At 37.0% G+C, this 15,369-nt stretch overlaps 1 protein-coding gene across 3 annotated transcripts in view; it reads left to right on the top strand.

The window, feature by feature from the left end:
* ino80e (INO80 complex subunit E) overlaps positions 1 to 15,369 on the top strand; it is a 42,731-nt gene that overhangs the window by 1,718 nt on the left and 25,644 nt on the right. For 2 of the 3 annotated variants that reach the window (XM_088912966.1, XM_088912964.1), the window contains exons 2-4: positions 6,476 to 6,561; positions 9,253 to 9,323; positions 10,042 to 10,094. In XM_088912966.1, coding sequence (XP_088769092.1) covers positions 6,481 to 6,561; positions 9,253 to 9,323; positions 10,042 to 10,094 — 205 coding nt within the window. In that variant the 5' untranslated portion in view covers positions 6,476 to 6,480. Of the gene's footprint in view, positions 1 to 6,475; positions 6,562 to 8,860; positions 8,933 to 9,252; positions 9,324 to 10,041; positions 10,095 to 15,369 lie in introns of those variants that run through there. The other variant, XM_088912965.1, reaches the window with a different exon arrangement.

The raw sequence follows: 15,369 nt of genomic DNA, 5'->3' as shown, positions 1-15,369 counted from the left end.
GATTTGACATGAACACAGGAGTACCTTGTTAACGTATTTAGTGGGATCTATCAAGATAATTGAATACCTCTCCCAATTTAGGTTGTTAAAACAAAGGGGGTGAATACTTATCAATTAAGTAATTTTCAGATTTTCAGAATTACTTCTACAGTAACGAGAAATAATTGGGAGGTTTTTGTAGTGTTGCTGAATTTTGGGGTGGAGCGGTGGCTCTGTGGCTAAGGATCTGCGCCTGTGGCTAGAAGGTTGCCGGTTCAAATCCCGCAGCTGGCAGAGGAATCCTACTCCATTGTGCCCCTGAGCAAGGCTCTTAACCCCAACTGCTCCAGGGGCGCTGTACAATGGCAGACCCTGCACTCTGACCCCAGGCTCTCTCCCTGTCTGTGTCTCATGGAGAGCAAGCTGGGGTATGTGAAAAGATAATTCCTAATGCAAGAAATTGTAAAGGGTTAATAAAGTGATGATAATAATAATAATATTATTATTATTTTCCAAGACTCATCTTTTTCTGAGACATATTTTTCTATCTTACCTGTATAAATGCTTATGAGGTTCTGTATTATATTTTCATCCATTATCAGAAAGAAATGCAGCAGAAAGAAATACAGCAGAAAGAATTGTAAAATAAGAATTGTAGATAGAACTAATCCAAAATATGCTTTTTGCCTGTCCAAAAACCATCTAAGCAATCTAAAAGTTTAAAGGATAAGAATTGGAAAATGCTTCAGAAATGATTTAATTACTGGGTTAGGTCAGTGTTAGGACTCCCTTGAGTGTAAGTGTCATACTACCTGATATGACACTTACTTGACACTTATTGTCAAGTGGTAGTATCAGGTAGTATAGTACCTGATACGGAACAAGTAATAGGTTTATTCCATGCTGAAAAAAAGAAGAAAAAGCATTTTTCTTCTTTTCAATTGCTTTTTCTTCTTTTTTTCAGCATGGAATAAACCTATTACTTGTTCCTTTGCAGCCTACGCATGCTGACGCAGCTACCCACCTGAACTAGTACCTGATACTACCACTTGACAATACTATGCTACATCATTGCCACCTATGCCAATTCATTTAAATATAATGACTAAAAATCTCAAAATACATAGAAATGAGGTGCTCAGTTTGCAACATGTTCAGTAGTGTGAGGTTTGCTAACTGGTGTTACAAAATGTCTACATTAATTAGACACTCAAATGCAGTTGCTCATAATGAAGCACATTCTGAAAAGAAGCTGAGGCCATGTGATCTTAAAAGCTGACCAAGTGGAAACATGTAAATGCTGAGGAGCAAGGGGCCCAGTATCGAGCCCTGAGGAACACCAGACTTAACAAGACCAATTTCAGACCTATACCCATTAAGAGAGACAAAGTGACAGCGATCAGTGAGGTAAGACTTGAACCATTTGAGAGGAGTGTCAGAAATTCCAAACACAGTCTCAAGATGAGAAAGTAAAATGTCATGGTCAACAGTAGCACTGAGATCAAGAAAGATGAGTATAGAAAAAGAACCAGAATCAGAAGCTATTAGAAGATCGTTAGTGACTTTGATCAGGGCAGTTTCTGTGCTGTGAAGTTTACTGAAGCCAGATTGGAGGGGTTCGAAAAGGTTGTTTGTCATGAGGTGGTTATGTAACTGAAATGTGACAGCACGTTCTAGAATTTTAGCAAGAAACGGTAAGTTGGAGATGGGGCAAAAATTGTTAAGATTATCGAAAGCCAGGTTAGGCTTTTTTAGCACATGAATAATAGCAGCAGTTTTGAGGACCGTTGGTACAATGCCAGTGCTCAAGGATTCATTTATAATATTGAGGACAATGGGACAGAGAGAAGAGAAACAGGACTGAAATAGATGTAGTGGGTTTCATGTGTTTAACTAGTTTATTGAGGGATGCTGAGTCAAGAAGAGAGAAGCTGGAGAGAAGGGAACGAGAAAAGTTGAATAAGGAGGGAGGAGGTATGGAAATGATATGCGTAGTGGAGAGAATGTAATGCTGGATGTTGTTGATCTTGGAGCTAAAGAAATCTAAGAATGTTTTGCAAAGTTGCGAAGAGGTAGGTAATGTGGTGGGGCAGTTTGGCTTTAGTAAGCTGTTGATGGTAGAGAAAAGATGTCTGGGATTGTTATGGTGATTTTCAATGACGTGAGAGAAGTAGGTGGATCTAGCAGACTCTATTGTAACCTTATAACCTTAACTGGACCTTCTGTGATTAACTGAGACCTGGCACAAACAAAACGATGGACTCCTGTTCAACCAACTAGTCCCTCCTGGGTATGGTTTCTTTGACCTTCTGCGTCTTTCAGGCAGAGGTGGGGGCATCATTGTTATTTACAACCTTTTTTACAGTCTAAGTCCCATTACTATACCTCCTCCCTTTTCTTTTGAGTGTCTTGTTTTAAATGTTTCTATTCTAAGACGTTCTAAGATGCCACCTACGCTCAAGTTTGCGGGAGGCTGCCTTCATAGATCGCAGATGGTTGTTGTAACGGGGGGCAGGGCGAGAGAAGGAGATGGTTCGAGTTTTTAAAGGAGCAAAGTTGTCAAGGGTAGATAAAAGAGCACTGTCAAGTAACTGTATTTTGTCCTCTAGAGGGTCAGAGGTAGAGAAACAAGATAAGGAGGACAGAACAGAATTTGCAAACCTTGGGTGATCAATTAATCGCCAGTTGCGGAAATTTACAGAGCGTGAGGGGGAAGTGTTAGAAACAGGTAATTCCAGATGGAAAAGAATAGCTAAGTGTCAGAGAGGCCTAGATCAAAGGAAGAGCAGTGGGAGACAAAAGAGTCATTGGCAATGTTTAAATCTAGGGTGTGTCCTTTGTTATGTGTAGGAGTACAAACAAACTGAGTAAGATCAAAGCATCCCAGTGGAGAAAGGAAGTCTTTAACCAGATTAGAAGATCTTCAGTCAATGTGTATATTAAAGTCCCCTAGAATAAGGATCCTTTTAAACTTAAGGCATAAAAATGAGAGAAAGTCAGCAAACTCACCTAAGAAGGCTTCACTGGGTTTGGGTGGTCTATAAACTGTGGCAATGATAGTAGATTGGGGGATAGAGACATTTAAAACAAGGCACTTAAAAGAAGAGGGAGGAGGTATAGTAATGGACTTTATTTTACAATCTAAATTGTAAAAAAGGGTTGTAAATTACAATGATGCCCCTGCATCTGCCTGAGAGACGCGGAAGGTCAAACAAACCATACCCAGCAGGGACTAGTTGGTTAAACAGCAGTCCATCGTTTTGTCTGTGCCTGGTTTCGGTTAAGCACAGAAGGTCCAGTTTTTTCTCTTTGATAATGTCACATAAAAGAAGAGCCTTGTTGTTTATGGAGCGGGTATTGAGTAGCGCTGATCTGGCCAGTCACGGGGATGCAGGGGGAAGCGGAGTGCGCTCCAGGTGTGGTAGTAAAAGAAAAGATTTTTGAGGTCGGTGCCAGTATGGGATGGACTTATGTTTGTGTGCCGAAAGTCAGGGATAGAGACTCCGCTGGCAGACGAATGAAAGAAACGGCGTCTTGTGCTGCGATGGATGTAGTGACTCGGTTGTAAAATCCCAGTAATACGGTAATAAACAAATGTGTCCTTTACCATGAAGTAGATTTGTTTTAGTTGAAGAAGTTGCAGTGTTGTGTATCTCAGAGACATGATCGATGAATCCAAGAAGACGGTGCAACAAGACAGGAAGGAAATCCAGAGTAAGGCAGTAGCAGGTGGTGAAAGTCTTCAGTTGAGCAATTTCACAATGCAAGTGGAAGTCACATTTGTAAATTGCAACATGAAGCGGATAATGTGAAGTGAATGAAAAATAAATAATTAGAAACCAGTGTTGCTGAGAAGAAAAATAAATAAATAAGTAGATAAACAATGAAAAACTGGTGAGAGGGGCGGCAGCTAAACACGCCAATGTTCCCTCTCAAGAAGCTATCTGAATGACAAAAGTTTGTTAGAAATGCATCAAGCTATTGCAAGCACACAGAAGAGTTAGATGCTGCTGTAGGGACAAGTCCCATATTTGCCTTAATATTGGATGAGTCCACTGATATAATTAACAGTAAGTAGCATATTACTTTGCTACTTTTAATTATACTATTACTTATGTAAGGTACATACATGGAAACAAAGGAAATTGCAGATGGAAGGACAGAAACCATTGTTTAGGATATAGAGCAACGAATGAGCATAAATATAATCATTTAATTGGAAGGAAACTTTTTGCAGTATGCACAGCTGGAGTTGTTGTTATATCAGGAAGAAGCCAATGAGTTGTTCAAAAACTCTGGGAAGAACTCATTTCAGAATTAACCGGATTGCACTGCACAGCTCACTGGCGTGCCTTTTCTGCTAGTGATGCAGCCAGATCTGTGGAACAAGTGAAAAAGTTCCAGCAAGACTTGGGGGCAGTTTTTGTTTTTCTTCAGCAGCTCCGCTATAAGAAGCAACAAGCTTCATGAGTTGCAGAAACAATTGGAGGAACCAGCTCTGAAGTTTACTCTGCCGCATACAGGTGGTTGTCAATTCAAAATGCAGTGTCAGTTGTATGATGAGAGATGAGCTAAAACACATGGCTGTCTCCGGCACTCAGGACTCTGATAAAGCCAAAGTTCTTTTTATTGATGTCAGACAGTTCAATTTTGTGGCCTTCTGTCACTTAATGAAAGATGTACTGGTGCATGTAGTCCTTCTCTCAAATCATTTTCAAGGGAAGACTTGGACTTCTCCACAATCCAAACTATGGCTCAGAGTACTAAAGAGGCACTGAGAGAGATATTAGTCCATCCTGGTCCTTCAGAGCAGGACTTTTTCAGTTCTTTTAAAGAGACAAATTTATTATCATACAAAGGCCTGTGTTTGACAAAATGAAAAGCAGATACATGGGTTGTTTAATTGACAAAATTGATAGATGATTCCCTGCTGAAACTATGGATCTTCTGTCCTTGCTTACTGTTTTGGAACCAAATAAAGCCTTAGCTGCCAAACAGTCTACTGGAAATTAAAGACTTAAAGAGAAACATGAACACCTGTCTCCAGTGATTCATATGCTTCATTATTGTTTTAACAGTTTACAGAGACCGTGTTGAGTGTGAATAGTGGCGTGTTCACTGAAAAGGAGAAGCTTCTTCAAATAGACATGGTCATATCAGATGCAAGTGTGTCATGTGATTCAGTGCACAAAATAGACTTAAAAACAAAGTTTAGAAATTCACTGAATAATACAAATGTCACAAATTTAATGCTTATTTCAGGGCTTGGGCCTCTGTGAGGATAGTTTAATTTCAACAGTGCAGGTATAAAGTGGAAAGAAATGAAGAGGAGAAGAGAGGATAGAGAAAAACTGAGGGAGACTGAGGAGAAGAACAGTAAAGTATTTAGTTTAGACAGAGAACACCTGAGGCAGATGGAGAAGAGAAAGTATCAATGAGAAAGAGAAAAACTGAGGAGAAGGACAATAATATATATAGTTTAAAAAGAGAACACCTGAGGCAGATGGAGAGGAGTAAGCATGAATGAGGAAGAGAAAACGGGAGAAGATCAATAGTTTTAGTTCTTGTACCTTCAGTGGAGAGGAGGTTGGCAATGAAAGACGGGTCAGCAATAATGTAGGAAGTTATGAAGCTGAGGTTGTGTATTAATTATTTTGATACACTTGTTTCATTAGTCTACTATTGGTCCCCCCAAGATGCTAGAAACCCCGACATGAGCTTCATGTAAAGGGGGGGTAATTCCCTCTTATTTTTAAAAATGAATTTCATGCCCTGCTGTTATATTTTTATATCAGTCCACCCATTTTCTAACCACTTTATCCAATAAAATGTTGTAGGGGAGCCAGAGCCTATCCTTGCAAGCAATGGGTGCAAAGCAGGATAAACCCTGGACAGGATGCCAGTCCATTGCACACAGACACACACTATCACCAGGGCCAATTTTCCCAGAAGCCATTTAACCTGCTAATATGTCTTTGGACTGTGGGAGGAAAATGGAGCACCTGGAGGAAACCTATGCAAACACATGGAAAACATACAAACTCTATAGTAGTAGCCCGGGAATTCAAATCAGGGCGTCAGAGCAGCAAAAATAAGACACAGTGCGTAGTAGTTAATGCTCAAGTGCTTTGTTTGTTTCACTTTAGAGGCGCAAAAAAACTCAGCCTTTTTTAATGTGTGAGGACTATCTTTACTGCTAGCATTTGTACTGACATAGTACTTTCCATCTCCAACAAACTTTACTGTTTTGATAGTCTGCTCAGAGTTAATTGAAACTTAATTATTGACGGAAGTTTTAAGACTTTCTTATAAATTGGTTCACGTAAGATATATGGTGTAAATTGTTATCAGTGCAGCTGTGTAGATGTCTATAACATGAAGTATTAAGATGCAGGATTCGCTTTACCCACTTTGTGCTCAATTCTAAGAGACTGTAATTGCTTTCATGTCTTTCCAATTTCTGTGTGTTCTCTGATATGTTTGTTTTGCCCTTCAGGTAAGATGAATGGGCAGCCGGAGATTGAAACCGACTATAAGAAAAAGTACAAGAACCTGAAAAGGAAGTTGAAGTTCTTGGTTTATGTGAGTAAACCTTTTATAGTAAAAGTGAAGAAATGGAGATGACTTCACAGTATGTTTCAATTATAAAACATATACTCTTGATTATGAGCTGCCTTTACTTTAACAATGCAGGGAATAATAATTAACTTAACATGGTCTGTACTTTTAGCTTGTCCTTTGGCATCATAGAGTGCTTCAAAACATGAGGAAATTGAATCAGTGAGATGCAGTATTACAGCCTTATTCAGATTTAGCCAATCACAGACAAGATTGTGCTGTATCTCTTGCACATTATTCAACACATGTCAACATTTTTGCAGTTTTAAAAATTCTGTTTGCACATGTATTCAATAGCCATCATGACAGGGTGACTGATGCCCGGGGAACATACAGGGAGTGGACAAAATAACGGAAAAAAACTAACAATATATTAATATCAAGGACCTAATAAGGAGTAGGGCCACCCTTTGCCTTCAGAACAGCTTCAGTCCTTCTTGGAATGCTGCCATATAAGTCCTGAACTGTGAGTAGTCTTATATTGCACCATTCTTCAAGAAGAAAAGCCTGTTCTTTGAGGGATGAAGGAGGTGGAAATCTTCATTGCACTCTGTGCTCCAGTACTTCCCATAAAGGTTCAATAATGTTTAGATCTAGTGATTGGGGAGGTTTGACTTCATCCTGGTGTTTGTGAAACCACTTTTGAATTTGTTTAGCAGTGTGTATGGGGCATTATCATCCTGGAATATGGGAAAATCATGAGGGAACAGTGTTTGCACCATAGGGTGCACCTGGTCCTGTAAAATGGCCTCATATTCCTTGGTTGTTATACAACCATGCAGAGCAATCATCAGACCTGATGACTCCCACAAGATAGCTGCCCATACCATTATGGATCCCCCACCATATTTAACAGTTGGCAACAGACATTGTGGGTTGAAGGCATCCTTTGGCTTTCTCCTAACATAAACCTGTCTGGATGTAAGAAATAGGGTGAAAGATGACTTATCAGACCATATTACTTTTTTCCATTTCTCAGGGGTCCAGGTTTTGTGCTCCTTACACCAGGTTATGCGTCTTTGTGCGTTGGCCTTGGATACAAACGGTTTCTGAATGCCAGCCCTGCCATAAATTGCAGCTTTGTGAAGCTCACAACGTACAGTTTTCGTTGAGACTGGGTCACAGAGGTGCTGATTCAATTCTGTGGTAGTTTTTGAGGCTGTACTTTTGTGGCATTTAGCCACTATCCTGTGAAGTGTCCATCTCTTCCTGTCGTTGAGCTTTGACTTGCGACCACTGTTCCTCTTTGCCGATGCAGTTTGTCCATGTTTGGCATGTGCTGTCATTACTTTTGAGACTATTCCCCTTGACACATTAAATAATTTTGCAGTTTTTGTGACCGATGCACCTGTAATTCGAGCACCGAATATTTGGCCTCTTTGGAGCACTGTTAGTCTCCTCATATTGCTTTGAAAACTCACATATCAAAGTGCTAATTGTCAGACCTCATTTATAGCTGACACAAACTGCTAATTGGCAATCAACATAATATGACTCATCTTTGGAGCTGCATTTGTAATTGTGATTTAGTTACTTCAAATTTAAACCTTTTCATGTGGTGTTTCCGTTATTTTGTCCAACCCCTGTATATCTTATTTTTGCTTTTCTACCTGAAAAGCTGAAATTATTCTGCGGGTATAGAATGACTAGTGGCACTGTCTTCCACACCACAAAACAGTCAGCTAGTGTCGCTCTCTGCCTTCAAGTACAACATTCCTTTCAAAACCTCTCTGTTCCAGTTACACCAGCTCTTTCTTAATGAAATGTTTTGATCATAATTGATCTTTTAATATTATATTTTCAATATTATAATTTTTTGATCTTTCAGTAAACTGTGAAACAATGGACACTGAAAGCTCTTGACTTTACAGCAGTAGGTACATGCCTGCATTTGTTCTCCCCTTATCTGTATATTATTTCTAGGCAATATAAGGGGGTATGATGTGGGTAAAGCTAAAAAGTTTCACTCCTTCCACCCCAAATCTGAAAAAACTAATTTGTTCAATGCTCCTCATACTGACTTACTGACACAACTCGCCATCTTCTTTCAACTCCAAACTCCAGTCCCAATTTAACACTCTTGCACATGCTTTTAAACCTATAAAATCAAACTGAGACCAATGACGCAAAAGAAGACTCTGAAATGTGGATTGTAAATGCAAACAATTTCTAAAAACAGACACAGAAAAGTAAAACAGACAACACAAGGCTAGTTACTTTTAATTTTTTGTTGTATAATAAGTGTATTAAATGCTCCGTGTAGGCTGCATACAAGTCAGTTAATTAGATGGATACCGACGTTCTCCTTTTTCCTCCTTACTGGTTACTTGATCAGGTGAGTAAGACTTTTATTTTAGTTTTTTTGAATACATGTGTTATATCTATGCAGCAAGATTTCATAATGTCATGGAACATTATATTAAACTCCCCTGTCTCTTAATACCTTACTTGAACATTTGGTTGGAACATGCACATTTTTTGCAAACCAAAACTTCACATATGCATGCAGCACAAAATAAACAAAATAACTGTTAACTGATGCTCCTTTAATGTCAAGATCATAGTTAAAAGACAGTGATAATGTGGTCCCATATATTTTGTCAGAAAAATACTACATTACAAATGAAATACATAAAATCTGATTTTTATTTTCAGGAGCAAGAATGTTTCCAGGAGGAATTACGTAGAGCACAGAGGAAACTGCTGAAAGTTTCTCGTGATAAGAGGTAATAAACACTTTGTTCCAACTTTCCTTAACAGGTTGTTAAGTGTCTAGGACTCATTCTTCTGATTCATTAGGGGTTCACCTGAAAAGCTGAAGTTATTCTGCGGGTATAGAATGACTAGTGGCACTGTCTTCAACTCCACAATACAGTTAGCTAGTGTCACTCACAGCCTTCTAGTACAACTTTCCTTTAAAAAAACTCTCTGTTCCAGCTACACCAGCTCTTTCTTAGACATTTGTTAATAATTGATCTTTCAATATTAGATTATTGATATTATAATTTATTGTTCTAAAAACATCTGTAGCATGGCAATATAAGGAAGGATTACACAATTGGCTGTCAGTGTTTTGAGACAGTGTTTGACAAAGCTTCATAGAATTAAAAGATCTTCATTCTATCTGCATATAATTTTATGTTTGGCTTGGAGATATTGCATAGCATAAAAAGATTTCATTGCTGTGACATGCAATTCCTAAAAGCAGCATCAGAGCACAAAGTTACCCGAGGGGGGTTTTAAGTGAGCCATTTCCTATTCTTACAGCACATCTTTTTTCACCCAAATTCCAATTGCGGTGTTGGCAGAAGCAGTTATTGTAGTGTATTTTACAGTTTTATATTAACAGAGTATGTGTATGTTATTTTTCTGCAGGAGTGTTTCTGAGCAGAAACTAATGATATTGTCAGGACTGCCATTGTAACTTTGTTTTTTTTCCCACAGTTTTTTACTTGACAGACTTCTGCAGTATGAACATGTGGATGATGACTCTTCAGGTAGTTTATCTCCCAGTCATTCTAGCTCATTGTATGTATCTGTCTCACTTTGGTTTTATTGGTTTCAGTCTAGATTAAGTCTAGATTAGCTAGACTTTTCTAAATTAACATAAACTCTTATTTTGTAGAAAAAATACATGACTGATAATTGCCACTCTTAAAGTTCATTCCAATACTTGTGAAGCACTAAGTTAACATAAACCATAATAAGCATGTAATGTCCAGCCATTCAGAATGTGCACGGGATAATGCAGTACTTTGGTGTGCACGTGCTGCATTTTACCACACCTTTTAAAAATACTCAGTTGTGGGACTGCACTACTGTGTAAAACCACCAGGTGGAGCAGTGAAAGCTAAATGTGGCATGTAGAAGCATGGGCTGTCACTAGAAAACACCTGGTTTTGAATACTGGTCAATACTGAGGGACAACCTTTTTCCAATTATAGAATTTAAGTTGTATACTGACTTGTATTCATTTTTTTTAACTGTATACTACAGTATTTTAAATATTGAATTAATTAAAAAAGAGTAACATTACTCTTTAACAAAACAAACAAAACAACATTACTCAGTTCAATATAGGAAAAATAGTTCATTCTAGTGTGTCTTCTTGTGAAACAGTGTGCTTCTCTCAGGCTTACATCCGCATTGAGATGATCTATAATTTGCCATAATGTCAATTTCAGCAATGAGTAATCAGGATAATTTAACTTTAAATTTCGATTATGAAAAATGTATTTCACACTTACTGTACTGTAGTGGCTTCAAAACCCTTAGATATCATACTGTATATACAGTATATTTACACGTTATATAATCACATTGCAGTTCATTGTCGTGTATGCTACTGTTTCAGTGTATCTATGGATCATGGGATTCGCATGTGTGGAACATCGGGAGATTAGACCCTGCAGGTCTTGATTACACTACAAATGAGTCCCTGAGGCATACTGTCCAAGTTTCGAAATTATAAAAAAAATATAAAAATTTGTTGAGCACTTTCCCTAGTGCAAGTTGATCATATGCTAGCTGGCTCCCTCCTTCCCGTGCTCTTTCCGAGCATCCTGGAGATGGTCTGGATATTCATGTTATGAATATCATGTAATTCATGTTATTACGTTATTATTAATATTAATATTTGATATGTACAATTATCAGAAAGGTAAATATAGTTTGCATAGTATTTTATTGTGAGAGAATCGCAATTATATTAGTCATTGTATTAACAGTTACAGCAGATATTTCACACCTGAAAACACTAGATTTTTTATTATACTTGGAGTGTGAAGATTGAGTGAGCACCGTGGTGCACAGTGAGATTAACACAGTGAGATTACTGAGATAGTTAATTTTAGTAAATATGTTGACAAAGTCTAGATTTTCAGTTTCATGAGGCAAAATAAAATTGTATCCAGCTCTGAATTAGCTACATGACGTTGCCCCTGTCAAGTTTTCGGGAAAGGGGGTTATTGCGTAGCGTTCCTCATAGAGAAGTGCCTGTAGTGTTTGTTTTAATATAACAGTGTATTACTGTTATCTTGCCAGTACATTTTTTAAACATTTGTAATCTCTATTTTTGCAAATACATTTTGTATAGTTATTTAGTTTGTGTCTGCTTGTTAGCTGGTGGGCAAAAGTTCGAGGTGAAAATTCTTCCACAGGGAGGGTATCTTTAAAGTGGAGAAGATAGCACCAAAATTCTTTCAGCTCTGTATGTCGCCTAAGCCATTCCTCTTTGGCATTTTGGCTGTCTGACTTGTCCCCATTTTTAACCATTCTGTGTCTGAATTGCAGCAGGTGAGAGATATTACGGAGAGAGAGAAAAAAGTGAATCCTAGCTACAATACATTTATATATTTTTGTGGTAAGAGGAAGCAATACATCAGGATTTACTGCGAGAAATTAGTGTAAGATTTATAGATGAAATCTGAGCCTAAATATAGACTTAAAATCTCGACAAACAGAGGAATGTTGGAAATCTGTATTTTTTCTGGAGCAGAAATACAAATAGACAATAAATGCTTTTTGACATCTCAAATCAGTTTTGATCAAGGTCCCCAAAATTAACAAGAAAAACTTTCAGAGGACAACTGCTTTGTGTTTCCATAGAATAAGTAATTAGGAATTTGAGCTATCTAATTTCTTATGTGTTAAAACAGTAACATTTCACCTGCAGAAGATTGCACCAGAGACAGCACTAGCTCTACTTGCCATAGATGTTCAGTTGCTGAATTAAGGGTGAATTAAGCCATATCAAGTGCAGTTCAGTGATCAGTAATAACAGCTTAAAATGTGCATAGATTAATGTAAAAATTCTGGAAATTTCACATTTAAAGAGCTTTGAAGGACAAGTAACAAAAGAGAGAGAAAACTTAAGCTTTTCAGGGCTGAAGTGAAAATTCAGTCTAAATAATTAAGACAAACTAAAATTTAGGTCGTTAATGTGTTAGCAATGTAAATGACATGCACTTGAGATGTAAAAATGTAAAAATACATATGAGCAAAAAGTTTTAGAAATGGATTAGGTGTTAATTTGAAATGAGCAAGTAGAAAAAAAGGGAATCATGGTCAGACAGTGCAAAAGAGGAATGCAGGAACACTTGCAAAAGCTTAGAAATACAAAAAAAAACACAGAAAGCTGTTACAAAAGAACACATGGACATTATAAATGTTTCCATAGATACTGAAATGAGATTAAACATATTTTAATTGTATTTTAATCGAAACATTAAACGTAAATGTATTTTAGATTTTGTGTAGTTGCTAGCATGGAACTGTTTTTTGGATGTACATAAATAGAAGGAATGGGCAAACATACAGTAGCTGATGGTGATCTGCGGACCCAGCATTGAAGGATGTTCGTATTTAGAGGCAATTTATTTAAATGACAAACTAGCTGTGGATACTGATGTGCCTGAGAGGTGGAAAGGAGGTTTCCCTAAGCCAGCACATTAAAATTTAACTTAAGTGAGTAACTGCTGCCATCTCATATTGGGTTATTTTCTAATCTCTTTATCCAGTACAGGGGAGCTCCCTGGACATAACACCCGTCCATCACAGGGCAGACACGCAGACACAATCACACACATTCACACCAGGGCCAATTTGTCCAGAAGCCAATAAACCTACTAGTATGTTTGGACTGCGAGAGGAATTCAGATCATCTGAGAAAACCCATGTGAACCCAGAGAGAATGTGCGAAGTACACAAATATAGTACCCCACAAATTGAGCCTAGGGCCCCAGCACTGTAAGATAGCAATGTTAACCTCTGTGCTACCATTAGAAATAGAAAGATAGATAGTCATCTTTGTAGTTTAAAGATTTTCATGCAAAATTTAATTTTGAAAGCCACTGAGACAGCTGGTGCTACTTTTATATTTCTGAAAAAAAAAATACAAAAAGCTTGCTAACCTCTGTGCCATCCTATTCTTTAGGTAATACATTTAATTTATATAAACAGTTACATTATTATCAATTGTTGATTAGTTAGTAGAGTATGTTAAATTATGTTTTACAGTCTTTTTAAATTTTATTGTTTTGTATTTTACTTATTTTCTGATTTAACAAAGTCTTTTTGAACAAAGTCTTGTAAATTAATATTTTTACAAGATGTGGAAGTGCAACAATTATTACACGATGGGAGACAAGAAGGACCTGCTAAAGAAATTTAATATTATTGATCACTAATAGTTTATGCTAACACCTGACATTCTTATAAATATTGAACTAAGTGTGACATAACATTCAGAAATACAAAAAATAGTTTGTGGTATTTGTATAGATGAAACTTATCTAAAATTTATCAAACATTAAAAACAATTAAAATGTATAAACTTTCCACGTGTAATGTAATTAAGAAGTACAATAAACTCCTGCTTTGTTTAACAATGGTTTGAAAAATAAAACTATGTTTAATGATCATTAAAAGACTTTAAGTTAAAAGAAACGATTTATGTTGCTTGATTAATTTTAAAAACTAAATTTTAAAGGCAGGCGCGCTTGGCGCCTTACACGCTCCAGGCTTCTCTGACTGAGCTCTGTGGGCGGTGTGCTATTTTCTTAGCGACCTGCTGATCTGCTTCACACCATGGGAAGACATGAGAATGTGATTTTTTCTGTACAAAACGTGTGTTGCATTTAAAAAATGAAAGTGTTTAAAACCTTTAAACAAAAAGTAAATAAAACTTGGAGCTTACACAAAGATCCTAAGCTGATCACGAGGAAGAAAAATCAACCGTTTTTCTCGTATAAAAAGTGTTTTTTAATTATCTAACCCCGTTTTTGTAGCTCTTAAAGCTACGTTACGTCATTGTTTCTTATTTTTGATTTTCTTTTAAAAAAATCAAAGAATCAGTTCTCCATTGTGCCGTACAGTATTATGTTACATTTTTGAAAATATTTTTAAAAGACTTCAGGATGCTTCGACTGATGCATAAAAATATAGCATAATTCGTACTGTCATGATAAAGCAATTATTCTGCTTTATGTGGTCAGACATTTAGAAAACATACATTTGTTTCCATCTCTGTATCCAGTACAGGGGAGCTTGAGCCTATCCCAGCAAGCAACAGGCTCAAAGCAGTTGAATAGTAATTCTTTGTAATAACTCCCTTACACCTGGGATCCACTCTATTCAAATGAAGGTTTCTAAAAATTCAACCAGGTACTAGGTTTTACAGATCACAACCTTTAAAATGCATGAGGTTTGAAGGCTCTGTGTCATTTGTTCACAAAGTTATTGACATCTGAAACATCATGTCTCATAAATAGGTGTTTTAATAAGAAAGCGAAGGAAGAAGTTTGAAATTATTATTTATTGTAAATAAATTCATATTGTTAATAATGATCAGATACTTTATTATAGTTCAGTTTCAGTGACCTTATGGTTTATGATCTCGATTATGATTATAATATATATGATTTAGTTTTAAGGCTTGTTGTAAAAGCTTGTGTTAAATTGCCCCACGGGGATGAATAAATTATTTTTAATTGAATTGACTTAAACTGGTTGAACTGGTTTTTACTCCCACTTTTGACAGTATTCATGTTTACTCATTCATGTTTTTAATGTCTCTCATTTTGTCCATTTTGTCCATTTGCACCACGATGTAACTCTTCCTCACAGACCATCTTGCTCATCTGTGAAACCTAATCACCCTCACGCTAGCAGCTACTGACTAACCCATATTCTACCAGTCTTCCCTACGATTTTGACTTTTCAATTAATATTTGTACACACTAGAGTACTCCACAGTAGAGTTAGATCCAAGGA

The sequence above is a fragment of the Atractosteus spatula genome, chromosome 4, assembly GCF_055471065.1.
Source record: "Atractosteus spatula isolate fAtrSpa1 chromosome 4, fAtrSpa1.hap1, whole genome shotgun sequence".
NCBI lineage: Eukaryota > Metazoa > Chordata > Actinopteri > Semionotiformes > Lepisosteidae > Atractosteus > Atractosteus spatula.
Note: the sequence above shows the minus strand (reverse complement) of the source record. Positions and strands in the feature narration are given on the sequence as shown.